General features: G+C 34.9%; 1 protein-coding gene across 1 annotated transcript; it reads left to right on the top strand.

Annotated features, from left to right (window-relative positions):
* The first annotated feature begins 1,925 nt into the window (after positions 1 to 1,925).
* Positions 1,926 to 4,573, top strand: LOC109151135. The gene is made up of 6 exons (XM_019299052.1): positions 1,926 to 2,406; positions 2,503 to 2,745; positions 2,803 to 3,057; positions 3,141 to 3,204; positions 3,261 to 4,007; positions 4,132 to 4,573. Exons 1-6 carry the CDS (start codon positions 1,926 to 1,928, stop codon positions 4,571 to 4,573), a joined length of 2,232 nt encoding a protein of 743 aa, XP_019154597.1.
* The last annotated feature ends 7,643 nt before the right edge of the window (positions 4,574 to 12,216 follow it).

Below are 12,216 nucleotides of genomic sequence, written 5' to 3'. Positions count from 1 at the left end.
TGAAACTGGACACGTTGCGACATTAGTGTGAACAAAGAAAAATGAATTATATATATATATATATATATATATATATATATATATATATATATATATATATATATATATATATATATATATATATATATATATATATATATTTAAATTCAAAATTATGGTTTCAAGTAATATCAATGCGATGTGACTACAAGTCTCTTGATGGTTCTTTAATTCTTCAATTGGATGCCTTGAACACTCCACCACTGAAGGCCTTCGAAATTCAAGTGGCTTGATCTTCAAAGAAGAACTTATATGTTTGTTCTTCATTGAAGGGCATCCGGGTTCAAATGGCTTAATCTTCAATAGTGGCTTGGATCAACATGTATGATCTTCATGGAAGAGGGGCTTGTAATCCATGGATAAAACTTTCAGAATGCTTACACGATACCTGCACGGGTTTAGCTCAATGGTTTAGTGGGGAGTATTTGGGGTAAGAGACTAAGGTTCAAACCTCTGCAGTGGCAGTGTGGGAATTATGTCCATAGTGGACAGATTCTTTGTGCGCACTGGCATTTGGCCTGACCTATTAACCCATCGGTCGGAGTGTGGAGCCCTTAGGGTTGGGGATTTAGCCTTAATGAAAGGTCATTATCTAATTAAAATCAAAGATAGTATTTATTTAGACTATCATTTTTAGATTAAGTATTTAGACTATCAATTTTACAACACTAAAATATTTATTATTTTAGTGACAATTATAATGATCTCTTCTATATTATCTTGCATCCATATACTAATTTTTATTTATATAAAAGCGTGTGTATGTGCAGTGCGTGTATTAAAATGTCAAAACATTATCTTCGATCACATATTAGAATTGCCATTGTTTTTCTTTTCTTTTCTAATTTTCTAATTTGATATACTAAATTACCAACAGTTTTATTTAGACTATCATTTTTAGATTAAGTATTTAGACTATCAATTTTACAACATTAAAATATTTATTATTTTAGTGACAATTATAATGATCTCTTCTATATTATCTTGCATCCATATACTAATTTTTATTTATATAAAAGCGTGTGTATGTGCAGTGCGTGTACAATGTGAAGTAGAAAAACTGTTGGTAATTTAGTATATCAAATTAGAAAATTAGAAAAGAAAAGAAAAACAATGGCAATTCTAATATGTGATCGAAGATAATGTTTTGACATTTTAATACATTTTAGAGAGGCTTGGCATGCAATGCACGCCGTGTCGTACTACCACATGCATATTATGTGTTTGACTATAATGCACGTAACTCTTAGGAGGCGTTTAATTTGCATATTTGGTTTGCAAAATGATTCTTTTTTTTTTTTTTAAAGGAAATGAATTTTCATAAAGTATGAAAGATATGAGAATAAAGTACTAATTACGTTCTATACAAAATGTTCCCTTCGAAGGAGAGACAGATTTTTTTTTTTTTTTGAAACACTCCATTCTTTAAAGAGCAGTTAATCAAAGGCCGAGATTTATCCACATGTTTAACTTTCGGCTTTCTTTGCACCAGAGCCTAAGCCTACACACATACAATAGTTTTAAATGCGCACGTATTACGCGAGTGATTTAATGCTTAATGTTTGTATTTAAATAAGTTATTCAAAGTATTTCAATGTAACTTGGATGGTGTGGTTGAGTGGAAGTGTTAAGGAAAGAAATCACATAAATCACATATTTCTTCTAGCAAATATTTTCTCTTGTAATCTTGGTTTCATTATTATTATTCTTATTGATTCTATTTCCTTTCTCTGTACCTTATAGTTTGTATATATAGGGGTGTACATCTTCTGTAATGAACAATAGAGAATATTAGATAGTTCATACATTTCTTTACATGGTATCATTCCCAGGTTCTTGACCGACGCTCTCTCCTTGCATTGTTCCTGCCGTGTGCCGATGCCGTCATGACAGACACGGAGGTCGTCGATGCTGACAAGAGAGACGCTAGCAATAACGACGACGATGTCACGATGGTACGTCGTCGTCGTATCTCTCCACACGATCTTTCTCCTAGCGATAACCCGGGTATGCTTCTAACCCAAGTTGTTTTGAAAGGGGATAATTACGATGAGTGGTCTAAATCTATGAGACTTGCTCTTCGTGCCCGAAAGAAGTTCGGATTCGTTGACGGATCTATACCCTTACCTGTACCGACTTCTGATGATGTGGATGATTGGTGGACGAACCATTCATTGTTGGTATCCTGGATACGTAACACGATTGGACCAACGTTGCGTTCCACGATCTCTCATGTTGAACTTGCATCTACTCTTTGGGATGATTTGAAAGCTCGTTTTTCTATAATTAATGGGCTACGGGTTCAACAACTTAAGCGCGAGTTGACGGAGGTCAAACAGAGGGGTCTCACCATAATGGCCTACTATGGTAAAATGAAGAAATTGTAGGATGATCTTGTTGATGTGGATCGTTATCCTACTTGTGTGTGCAAAAAATGCACTTGCCAAATTGACGCTGCTTTAGACAAAAAACATGAAGAAGAGCGTGTTCATCAATTTTTGATGGGCCTAGACGAAGGGGAGTATAGTTCTATTCGCTCACAGCTCCTGTCTCTTGAACCCCTGCCTACTATGAGTCGGGTTTATAATATCTTGGTCCAGGAAGAGACGGCTCGTGTCACGGTCTGTGGTACTAAAGGAGGCACCAGTGATGCTGCGGTGTTTGCAACTATCAAGGAGATTACATGCACCAACTGCAAAAAGCCCGGTCATACTATTGACACATGTTTTAAGCTGATAGGCTATCCGGAATGATGGTCTGGAGGTCGAAACGGGGAACGTGGTGGCCGTGGAGGAGGCCGTGGCAGCAACCGCGGCGGTGGGAGAGCCGGCAGGAATGACGGTCGCGGTATATTCGGACAACATCCCAGCGGACAGGTGACAACACATGCCGCAACCGCTGACGCGTCATTCACTGCTTTTCCGGACTTCGACAATCTTACTCCCGAGCAGTGGAATGCAGTTCGTCATGCCTTGTCTTTGTCTCCAACAGGGTCAACTTTGAACGAATCGTTGTCAGGTATTCCTTTACCTCGCTGGATTATTGATACAGGGGCATCAAATCACATGACAGGGAATATTAATTTATTGAGTAATATTCAGCAAACAGACCCTTGTACCATTGGTTTGCCAGATGGAAGCCGGGTTATATCAGTGATCAGGAACGGTCTGTTTGACGGACAATTTGATTTTGATGAATGTTTTATTTGTTCCTGTTTTAAGTTGCAATTTGATATCTGTTTCCCAACTGACGAAGGACTCAAAATGTGAAGCACGTTTTACAGACAAATCTTGTGTATTACAGGACCTAAAGACAACGATTGGTGTGGGTGAATATAGAGAAGGGTTTTACTACTTCAAACAAGATGGAAAAGAAAAAGCGTTTAATGCAGTTAAGGAACATAGTTTTGATTTATGGCATAAATGTCTTGGACACCCCTCATCTCGTGTTTTGTCTTTTGTCCCTTTAGCAGGCTCTATTAAGAACAGTTGTTTAGCTAATAATTTTTGTGAGATTTGTGTACGCGCTAAACAATCACGTGCTAGCTTTCCTATTAGCATTCATAATTCTAGTGGCATTTTTGATATGGTGCATTGTGATTTATGGGGGCCGTATAAAACACCAAGTCTGAATGGGTCTACATTTTTTTTGACAATCGTCGATAATCATTCTCGCGGAGTTAGGGTATATTTGTTGCAGTCAAAACGCGATGTGGTCCCTATGTTCCAACAATTTTGTGCTTTGGTGACCCGTCAATTTGAAAAATATGTCAAGTGTGTTCGGAGTGATAATGGGACAGAGTTTGAAGGGTTGAAAGAATACTTCCGTACACACGGCATCATATATAAAACATCTTGTGTTTCCACGCCTCAACAAAATGGAAGGGTTGAACGTAAACATCGTCACATCCTCAATGTGGCGCGGGCACTCCGATTTCAGGCTTCTCTATCTATAAAGTTCTGGGGCGAGTGTGTTCAAACTGCGGCATATCTCATCAACCGGACTCCTTCTTCTTTGCTAGGGGGCTGCTCCGTTTGATAAAATTTATGGAGGGGTTCCACCTTTATCTCACATTCGTGTTTTTTGTTGTAGATGTTTTGTGCATAATCAGAAGCGACATGGAGACAAATTTGCTGAACGGAGTATTCCTGGAATATTTCTTGGTTATCCTCCTAGCCAGAAACGGTGGCATGTTTATTGTTCAGACACAGGGAAAATTATTGTTTCACGAGATGTTATTTTCTCGGAGAATGTGTTCCCCTTTACGCAGGAAACAGAAGCAGACTCGGAGTCGCCACCTCCTAACCAGGACAACCTCATCCCCGAAGAGGAGGAGGAGTGCGTGGATAGTGTTCGGCCTGTCCCCGGTGCCAGGACACCCGCCGAACCAGCCACCCAGACCAACGACCTGCCCGTGGGCGGTACTACTACCGGCAGAGATGAGGTGGCAGTCTCGGAGGTTCCAGTCCCTGTCCTAGTTGATCCGAGCCTTGATCAAGTTGCTGACCCCGATGCACAGGGCCGAGGACGGTGAACGCGTACTCCTAGTGTTCGCCTTACAGATTATGTAACATACATAGTCATTGGAGCGCCTGGCACGTTATGCAAGTATCCCATCACTACCTATATTGGGTATGACAAGTTTTCCTTGACTCATAAATGTTATCTTGCTTCTCTTGATACCGAAGTGGAGCCCAGAAATTTTCGTCAAGCAATTTAGTGTGAACCATGGAGGAAGGCTATGCGTGCGGAAATTGATGCTTTCGAGAAGAATGACACATGGACACTTGTACCTGCTCCCAGACACAAGAAGCCACTTGGGAGTAAGTGGGTCTACAAAATAAAAAGAAAATCTGATGGAGCATTGAGCGCTACAAGGCACGACTGGTGATATTCGGCAATCATCAGGTTGAGGGTCTTGACTACAATGAGACCTTTGCCCCGGTAGTAAAGTTAACAACTGTTCGCACTCTTTTAGCTGTGGCTGCAACGCGTTCTTGGGAGCTACATCAAATGGACGTGCATAATGCGTTTCTTCATGGCGACTTAGATGAGGAAGTTTACATGAGGCTTCCACCGGGGTTCGCACCGTCACAGTCCAACGTGGTGTGCAAACTCAAGAAGTCTCTTTATGGGCTAAGACAAGCCCCACGGTGCTGGTTTGCAAAGTTGTCAAGTGCTCTGAAAGGGTATGGTTTCACACGGTCCACATCTGATTATTTGTTGTTCTCGTTGCGCAGTGATCATGGTGTGGTACATGTTTTGGTGTATGTTGATGATCTTGTTATTTCGGGAGATAACACAGTTATGATTGCCAAGTTTAAATCCTACTTGGCCTCTTGTTTTCATATGAAGGATCTTGGTACTTTAAAATATTTTCTTGGTATAGAGGTAGCTCGGAATTCTTCTGGTATTTTCTTGTGTCAAAGAAAATACGCTCTTGATATCATTTCTGAGACAGGTCTACTAGGTGCTCGACCACTGGGTACTCCTATGGAACCCAATCATCGTCTTGCTTTATCTGAAGCCCCGCTTCTCGATGATCCCGAACCATACCGTCGCCTAGTGGGGCGTCTAGTTTATTTGTCAATCACCCGGCCAGAGTTAGCTTATGCTGTCCATACTCTGGCTCAATTCATGAAAGATCCCCGTGATGATCATTGGAAAGCAGCGCTTGGAGTAGTGCGCTATCTAAAAGGAAGTCCCGGTCAATGTATTTTTCTATCCGCTAAAAATACTCTGCAATTAACTGGATGGTGCGATTCAGATTGGGCAGCTTGCCCTTTGACTCGACGATCGTTGACCGGATGGTTCGTTCAGCTAGGCGACTCTCCCATCTCTTGGAAAACAAAGAAACAAACCACAGTTGCACGTTCCTCAGCCGAAGCTGAATACAGAGCTTTGGCCGCAGTGACATGTGAATTGAAGTGGTTAAAAGGTCTTCTTCGTTCTCTTGGGATACACCATACGACTCCTATGCAGATTCGTTGTGACAGTACCGCTAATATTCACATTGCAGCGAATCCAGTCTTCCATGAATGAACAAAGCACATCGAGGTTGATTGTCACTTTGTTCGTAATGAGCTATTACAAGGTGTGATACAAACAGAGCATGTGTCTACGACACAACAGTTGGCTGATATTCATACAAAGGCGTTGGGCAAGACACACATGGAGTCTCTTATTCCCAAGTTGGGCATCTCTCTGTTACATGCTCCAACTTGAGGGGGGGGGTGTTAAGGAAAGAAATCACAGAAATCACAAGAAATCACATAAATCACATATTTCTTCTAGCAAATATTTTCTCTTGTAATCTTGGTTTCATTATTATTATTATTCTTATTGATTCTATTTCCTTTCTATGTACCTTATAGTTTGTATATATAGGGGTGTACATCTTCTGTAATGAACAACAGAGAATATTAGATAGTTCATACATTTCTTTACAGGAAGGGATTTAATAATCCTTAATCAAAGGTCAAGGGTTCAATCTTTGACTTTAGGAATGAAGTAGCCTAAAAAAGTATTTTAATGTAAGATTAAATAGGGGAAGGTCATTATAGTTGGAACTAAAATTAATGTTTCATTTGCATTTATCTAAATACTTATAGTATTAGGTAGTAGATACTACTTTTGATTTGAATTACTCTAAGTTTTGTTAATTCACATTTTAGGTTTGTCATTGTCTTTGTCTTCATTGCTAGTCTACTTTTTATTTATTTATTTATTTATTTTTTTGTTGGCAGTGTCTCATGTGCAATTAGATTAATGGTGCTAATTTGCAAAAAAAAAAAAAAAAAAAAGAATTGATCTAATTAGTTTTGTTACATTAAAGAAATAGATGTGATAAAGTATATTATTTCGGGTCGAATTGGATGTGACCGGAAAATCAATGAGAAGGTTGAATGATATGGTCGGGAAGTTAGATAGGGATCCGACCAAACGAGGTCGGGAGACTCCGAGTGGAGTGGTGTTGGTTGGGAGCCCAAAACTCTCCCACCCCCACCCCCTCACTCCACCCCCCACCCCACCCCACGCGAAAGGTGCAATAAATGTCCTAATATTGAATATATATATTAATTAAAAATTAAATTACCTAAACCATAATTTTAATAAAATTAAATTCTACTAAAATATTATTATTTATATCACAAATTATATTTTATTAGTTTGAATTTAATTAATTTAATATAAAATAAGGATAATATATTAGTAGAATTTAATTTTTATAATTATATAAAACTTATTTATAAGTATTTAACAAAATATATAAATTTATAAAAATAAAATAAAAGATGTAAAAGGAACTAATAGAAAAAAGCATAATATTTTAGTACAATTTAATTTTGTTAAAATTATGTTTGATGTAATTTAATTTTTAATTTATATATATATATATATATATATATATATATATATATATATATATATATATATATATTTAATAATAGATAATTTGGTTTAATTGTCTTAATAAAATCTTGCAAATGATATAATTTATGTTTAATAATATAAAACTTATGTATAAGTATTTAACAAAATATACAAATACATAAAAATAATAAATGATATAAAAGGATTTAACAAATAAATATAATATAATATGATCAGGGAAGTCGAAATAAGATTTGTAACTTGTAATTGTAATAATATGAAAAGATGAGTATAAATAAGATTTGAAACTTGTAATTGTAATTATATCACAAGAGGAGTAGAAATAAGATTTGTAACTTGTTGACAAGAGGAGTAGAAATAAGATTTGTAACTTGTAATTGTAATAATATGACAAGAAGAGTTGAAATAAGATTGGTAATATGTAGGGTGTGTTTGGTTCATGGGTTTAGCTATCAAGAAATGAGAATCAAAGTCATTGGTATTATTTGGTTGATAGATTTCTAGAACACTACTATGAGATTTGATTACCCCTTAATTAGAAAACCCATTCCCTAATAAAATAAAGATTTCATTCCATTATTTCTCCTCCTAATTGGTAATTTGATTTTTAAGTTTGGATTAGTGCTTTTAGATTTATTTATTTATTTTGTTCATGTTGGTACTTTGGATGTCTTTATATAATTATATTTGAGTAAATTGTCTTGATTGTTTGTTCTTGTATTTTTAAAACTCTTTATTCCCATTATAATCATACATAACCAAACAATAATATTGGTAATCATTTCAATTCCACCCTACTACCACACATTCAAAATACTTTTACCAAAACTCATTACCATTACCAAGTATACGATTCCCATTCCGATTCTGATTCCATGTGCGAACCAAACACACCCGTAATTATAATAATATGACTAGAAGAGTTGAAATAAAATGTGTAACTTGTAATAATATGACGAGAGGAGTTGAAATAAGATTTGTAACTTAAAATTCTAATAATATGGTCAAAGGAGTCAAAATAAGATTTGTAATTTGTAATTGTAATAATATGATCAGAGTAGTCAAAATAAGATTTGTAACTTTTAATTGTACTAATATGACCGGAGCAACCTTAAATCTCCAAAAAGGCCAATTGTCCCACCCAAAAGAGGTGTCTACAATTCATCGAGGAAATTAGTCACTCTGTTCGACGGTGGAAATCTTGGTACAAAAAAAGAAAAGAAAAAAAAGACCAGAGTAGTCGAAATACTATTAAAAACTTGTGTTTTTGAGTACTACTAACTCTATTACATTGTAGTATCTGTTGCTCTATACTTTCTCAACCCAACCTGAGACTCGATCTCATGACCTCCCATATGGGAGAGTCACTACATGTTATCTGAACACAAGATGCTTGACCTATTAAAAACTTTTAATTCAAATTTATTTATTTATTTATTACAATTTTTTTTTTTTAAAAAAAAAAACGAAGAAGAAGCAGTCACCAGTCGAGGTTGCCTTCAGCCACAAATAAAATAAATTTATTTATTTATTACAAATTACAAATTACCACTAGTCGCCTTCCATCGGGGAAGACGACCAAAGTTGATCACCTTTTTTAGTAGACGGCGACCGACGATGGTTCGGCCGTTAAATAATTGTCGGAGATGATAAAATTTGTGCCATAATTCTAATGACATGTAATAGTAGGTCATTTAGCTTCATTTTTTTTTTTTTTTGAACTTCATTACTTCAATCTAACATGTTATTAAAAGATGTAATTACACTTTTTAAAAAGTTTAAAAGTCTAATTAACTTTTCAGATAAAGTTTAGGGAATTATTTTACCATTTCTCCTATTATATATGATGCTTACATATATTGTTAGTATCTAACAAATGTACTCCGCAATTACGGACTAATACGTACTCCGTATTAGAGAAAATTATGTTGTGCATCTGTATGCACCATGTATGGTGCATACGGATGCAAAAACGACGTCGTTTTGCATCAAAACGCGCGTTCTACTTAAAAAAAAATCAGTTTTGATTCCTAGCAACAACAATATGTTATTCATTTTTTAGTTCATTCATTCTGGATTTTTAGTTATGAAATTCTGGATGTATAGTTATGTATTTCTGGATGTGTAGTTATGAAGTTATGGATGTGTAGTTATGTAATTCTAGATTTATAGTTTTGAAGTTATGGATGTGTAGTTATGCAATTCTGGATGTATAGTTATGGAGTATAGATGTGTAGTTATGCAATTCTGGATTTATAGTTATGAAATTATGGATGTGTAGTTATGCAATTCTGGATTTATAGTTATGAAATTATGGATGTGATGAAATTATAGATGTGTAGTTATATAATTCTGATTTTTTTTTTTTTAAATTAAACATCAAAACGACATCGTTTTTATATCTGGATGCACCATGCATGGTGCATACAGATGCACAGCATAACGATCCCCGTATTACTTACTGGTTTTATCATAAAGAAGTTGTGTGAATGTGGTGCCAGGTATGAGGTACCCCCACCCTTTCCCCCCCAAAAATTTATTGGTGAAAAGATGGGGGCCCACATTAGGCAAGAATTGTCAAGTTACATGAATTAGATCAGACCTCATAATAACTAGTGGATTATGATTAAGATGTCATTAATCAGCCAATAAAAACAATTAGGTTTTGGACAAGAAATGAGAGGATAAAGCAATCATAATTTCCCTGGAAATTAAATTAAGGTAGGCCAATTTACTAAATTCTAGCTAAGTGGTCAAGGACCTGATATTTGACTAGTTTTAGGGTGTGTTTTTCTTACTCAATGCTCTACTCCTGTATCAGATATTTTTGTTGGGGATTTTTGTTCTTAATTTTATATTATTAGCCTAATAAATTGACTTTTTTTTTTTTTGCTACAAAATTTACAAACAAATTATTGCATAACATAATACATTGTGAATGAAGTAATAAATAGTCTAAAGCTCTTTTAAATAGTTTCAAAAAACTAACTGAAGTATAATCTTTGGATCGTAAAAGTAATTAATATACCAAAATGATATGTTATATTATGTATTGCTATCATAATATACTAGACTGTCACTAATAGTACCGCTTTTATTCATATTATAAGATAAGATTATAAGAGCAACACCAATGACCAAAGTTTGTTGTCTGATTTTTTTCACGTGAAAGTGAAAGTGTGAAACAAATGAAAAGAGAGAAAGAAAATTGTCAAAAGAGATAATGGGACCACTATCTTCTATCTTGTCTAACAAAAACCCCTCATTAGCACTAAACACCATCCCCTCTCATCTCTCTTCCGGCTAAAAAAAAAAAAAAAAAAAACTTGACAAAAAATTTTTAAAAAAAAAAAACCATGAAAAATGCTCTAAGAATATTTAGTTTCAATTTATTTATGAGTATTGTTACATTATTAATCATAAGAGCATCTACATCAAAGGAGAATTTGGGATTATTTTCAGAGAAAAAACTTCTAAAAAACTAAAGCAACAGATGTGAAGTCAAAATTTTGAAGAAATAATTTTCCTCTCCTGCAAGAACTCGGTTCAGAACTCAGTTCTTGCAGGAGAAATAAAAAAAAAATACCTGCATTTGCGCGTCAGAGGCGCAATCTTGCGCCTCAGCGGGCGCGTAAAACACACGCGCCCACTGGGACCCGTCAAAGTGGCCGCTAGCTAGCGGCCACTCTGACTTTAATACCAACTTTTTTTTTTCTGTTGTTGTTATAATTTTTTTTTTTTACCTCCCTTCCATATTCTCTTTCCTAATCACTATTACAAAGATCCCTCAAATACTGCACCAGAGTTCAACTATTATGGATGCTGTAATTATTATACTTATCGTATAAAACAATAATAAAGGAAGCGCATCAAAAGGGGCGATCGAGTGGATGGAGTATGGTATTGTATTTGAAGGTTACAAGTTCAACTTTTGTTAATATCTTAGTTAAATATGTCGCGCAAGATCTTCCTAATACGGTTAGTGGTTTCAGTTTCCCTTGTTACAAATAAAAAGTAGTAAAACGACAATAAGAGTATACCATGGCATACTGTGAATCTCAAATAAACCTTATTGTGCATTTGACGTACCACACTTTTGGTTATAGTACTAATATACAAGTATTTGGAGTTCGTTGGAATTGAGACAATTTAGCGATTTATCTCCTCCACTAAATTTATAAGACAAGAGCGATGAGGCTCTTAGGGTTAGGCTCTGTTTGGCAAACCTAGCTGAAAAGCTCTAAGCTCAGAGCTGAAAACTGAAGAGCTGTTAAGCTAGATGTTATTATTAAAAGTGTTTGGTAAAATTAACTTTTTTGATAAGCTGATAAATGTAAAAAGATTAAAAATGACATCTTCATAAAATTTAAATTAGTTTGTTTACATATTAAAATTTAACATTTTGTCTTTCAAAAAATTAACATTTTGAAATAAAACTATTAGCATAATCATGATCTAGCATCTAATAATGAAGTAGAAATATTGTTGCAAATCTCATAATAATAATAATAATAATAATAATAATAATAATAATAATAATAATAATAATAATATAATAATAATAATAATAATAATAATAATAATAATAATTGCGGTAAAAGTTGCGGATAAAGGAGAATAGAAAATAATTTTAATTGGGAAGGTTAAATTATGCCATTTCTTTAAAATAATAAGGATAAAAATGAAAAAAAAAATTAAAAAGCTAGGAGCTTATTTTGAAACGCTACCTCAGGTAGCGTTTCAAAATAAGCTCTTATTTTAAGTTAGGAGCTTATTTTGGGA

The sequence above is a fragment of the Ipomoea nil genome, unplaced genomic scaffold (genome assembly GCF_001879475.1).
Source record: "Ipomoea nil cultivar Tokyo-kokei standard unplaced genomic scaffold, Asagao_1.1 scaffold2283, whole genome shotgun sequence".
NCBI lineage: Eukaryota > Viridiplantae > Streptophyta > Magnoliopsida > Solanales > Convolvulaceae > Ipomoea > Ipomoea nil.
The sequence above is the reverse complement of the archived record's forward strand: the minus strand, read 5'-3'. Positions and strand labels throughout refer to the sequence as shown.

Excerpts from the sequence above, each read along its gene's own strand:
- LOC109151135 (XM_019299052.1), top strand. The coding sequence starts at position 1,926 with ATGACAGACACGGAGGTCGTCGATGCTGACAAGAGAGACGCTAGCAAT. Across the intron at positions 2,746-2,802 it reads CACCAACTGCAAAAAGCCCG|GTCGAAACGGGGAACGTGGT; the intron begins GTCATACTATTG and ends GATGGTCTGGAG. Across the intron at positions 3,205-3,260 it reads TATATCAGTGATCAGGAACG|TTGCAATTTGATATCTGTTT; the intron begins GTCTGTTTGACG and ends TCCTGTTTTAAG.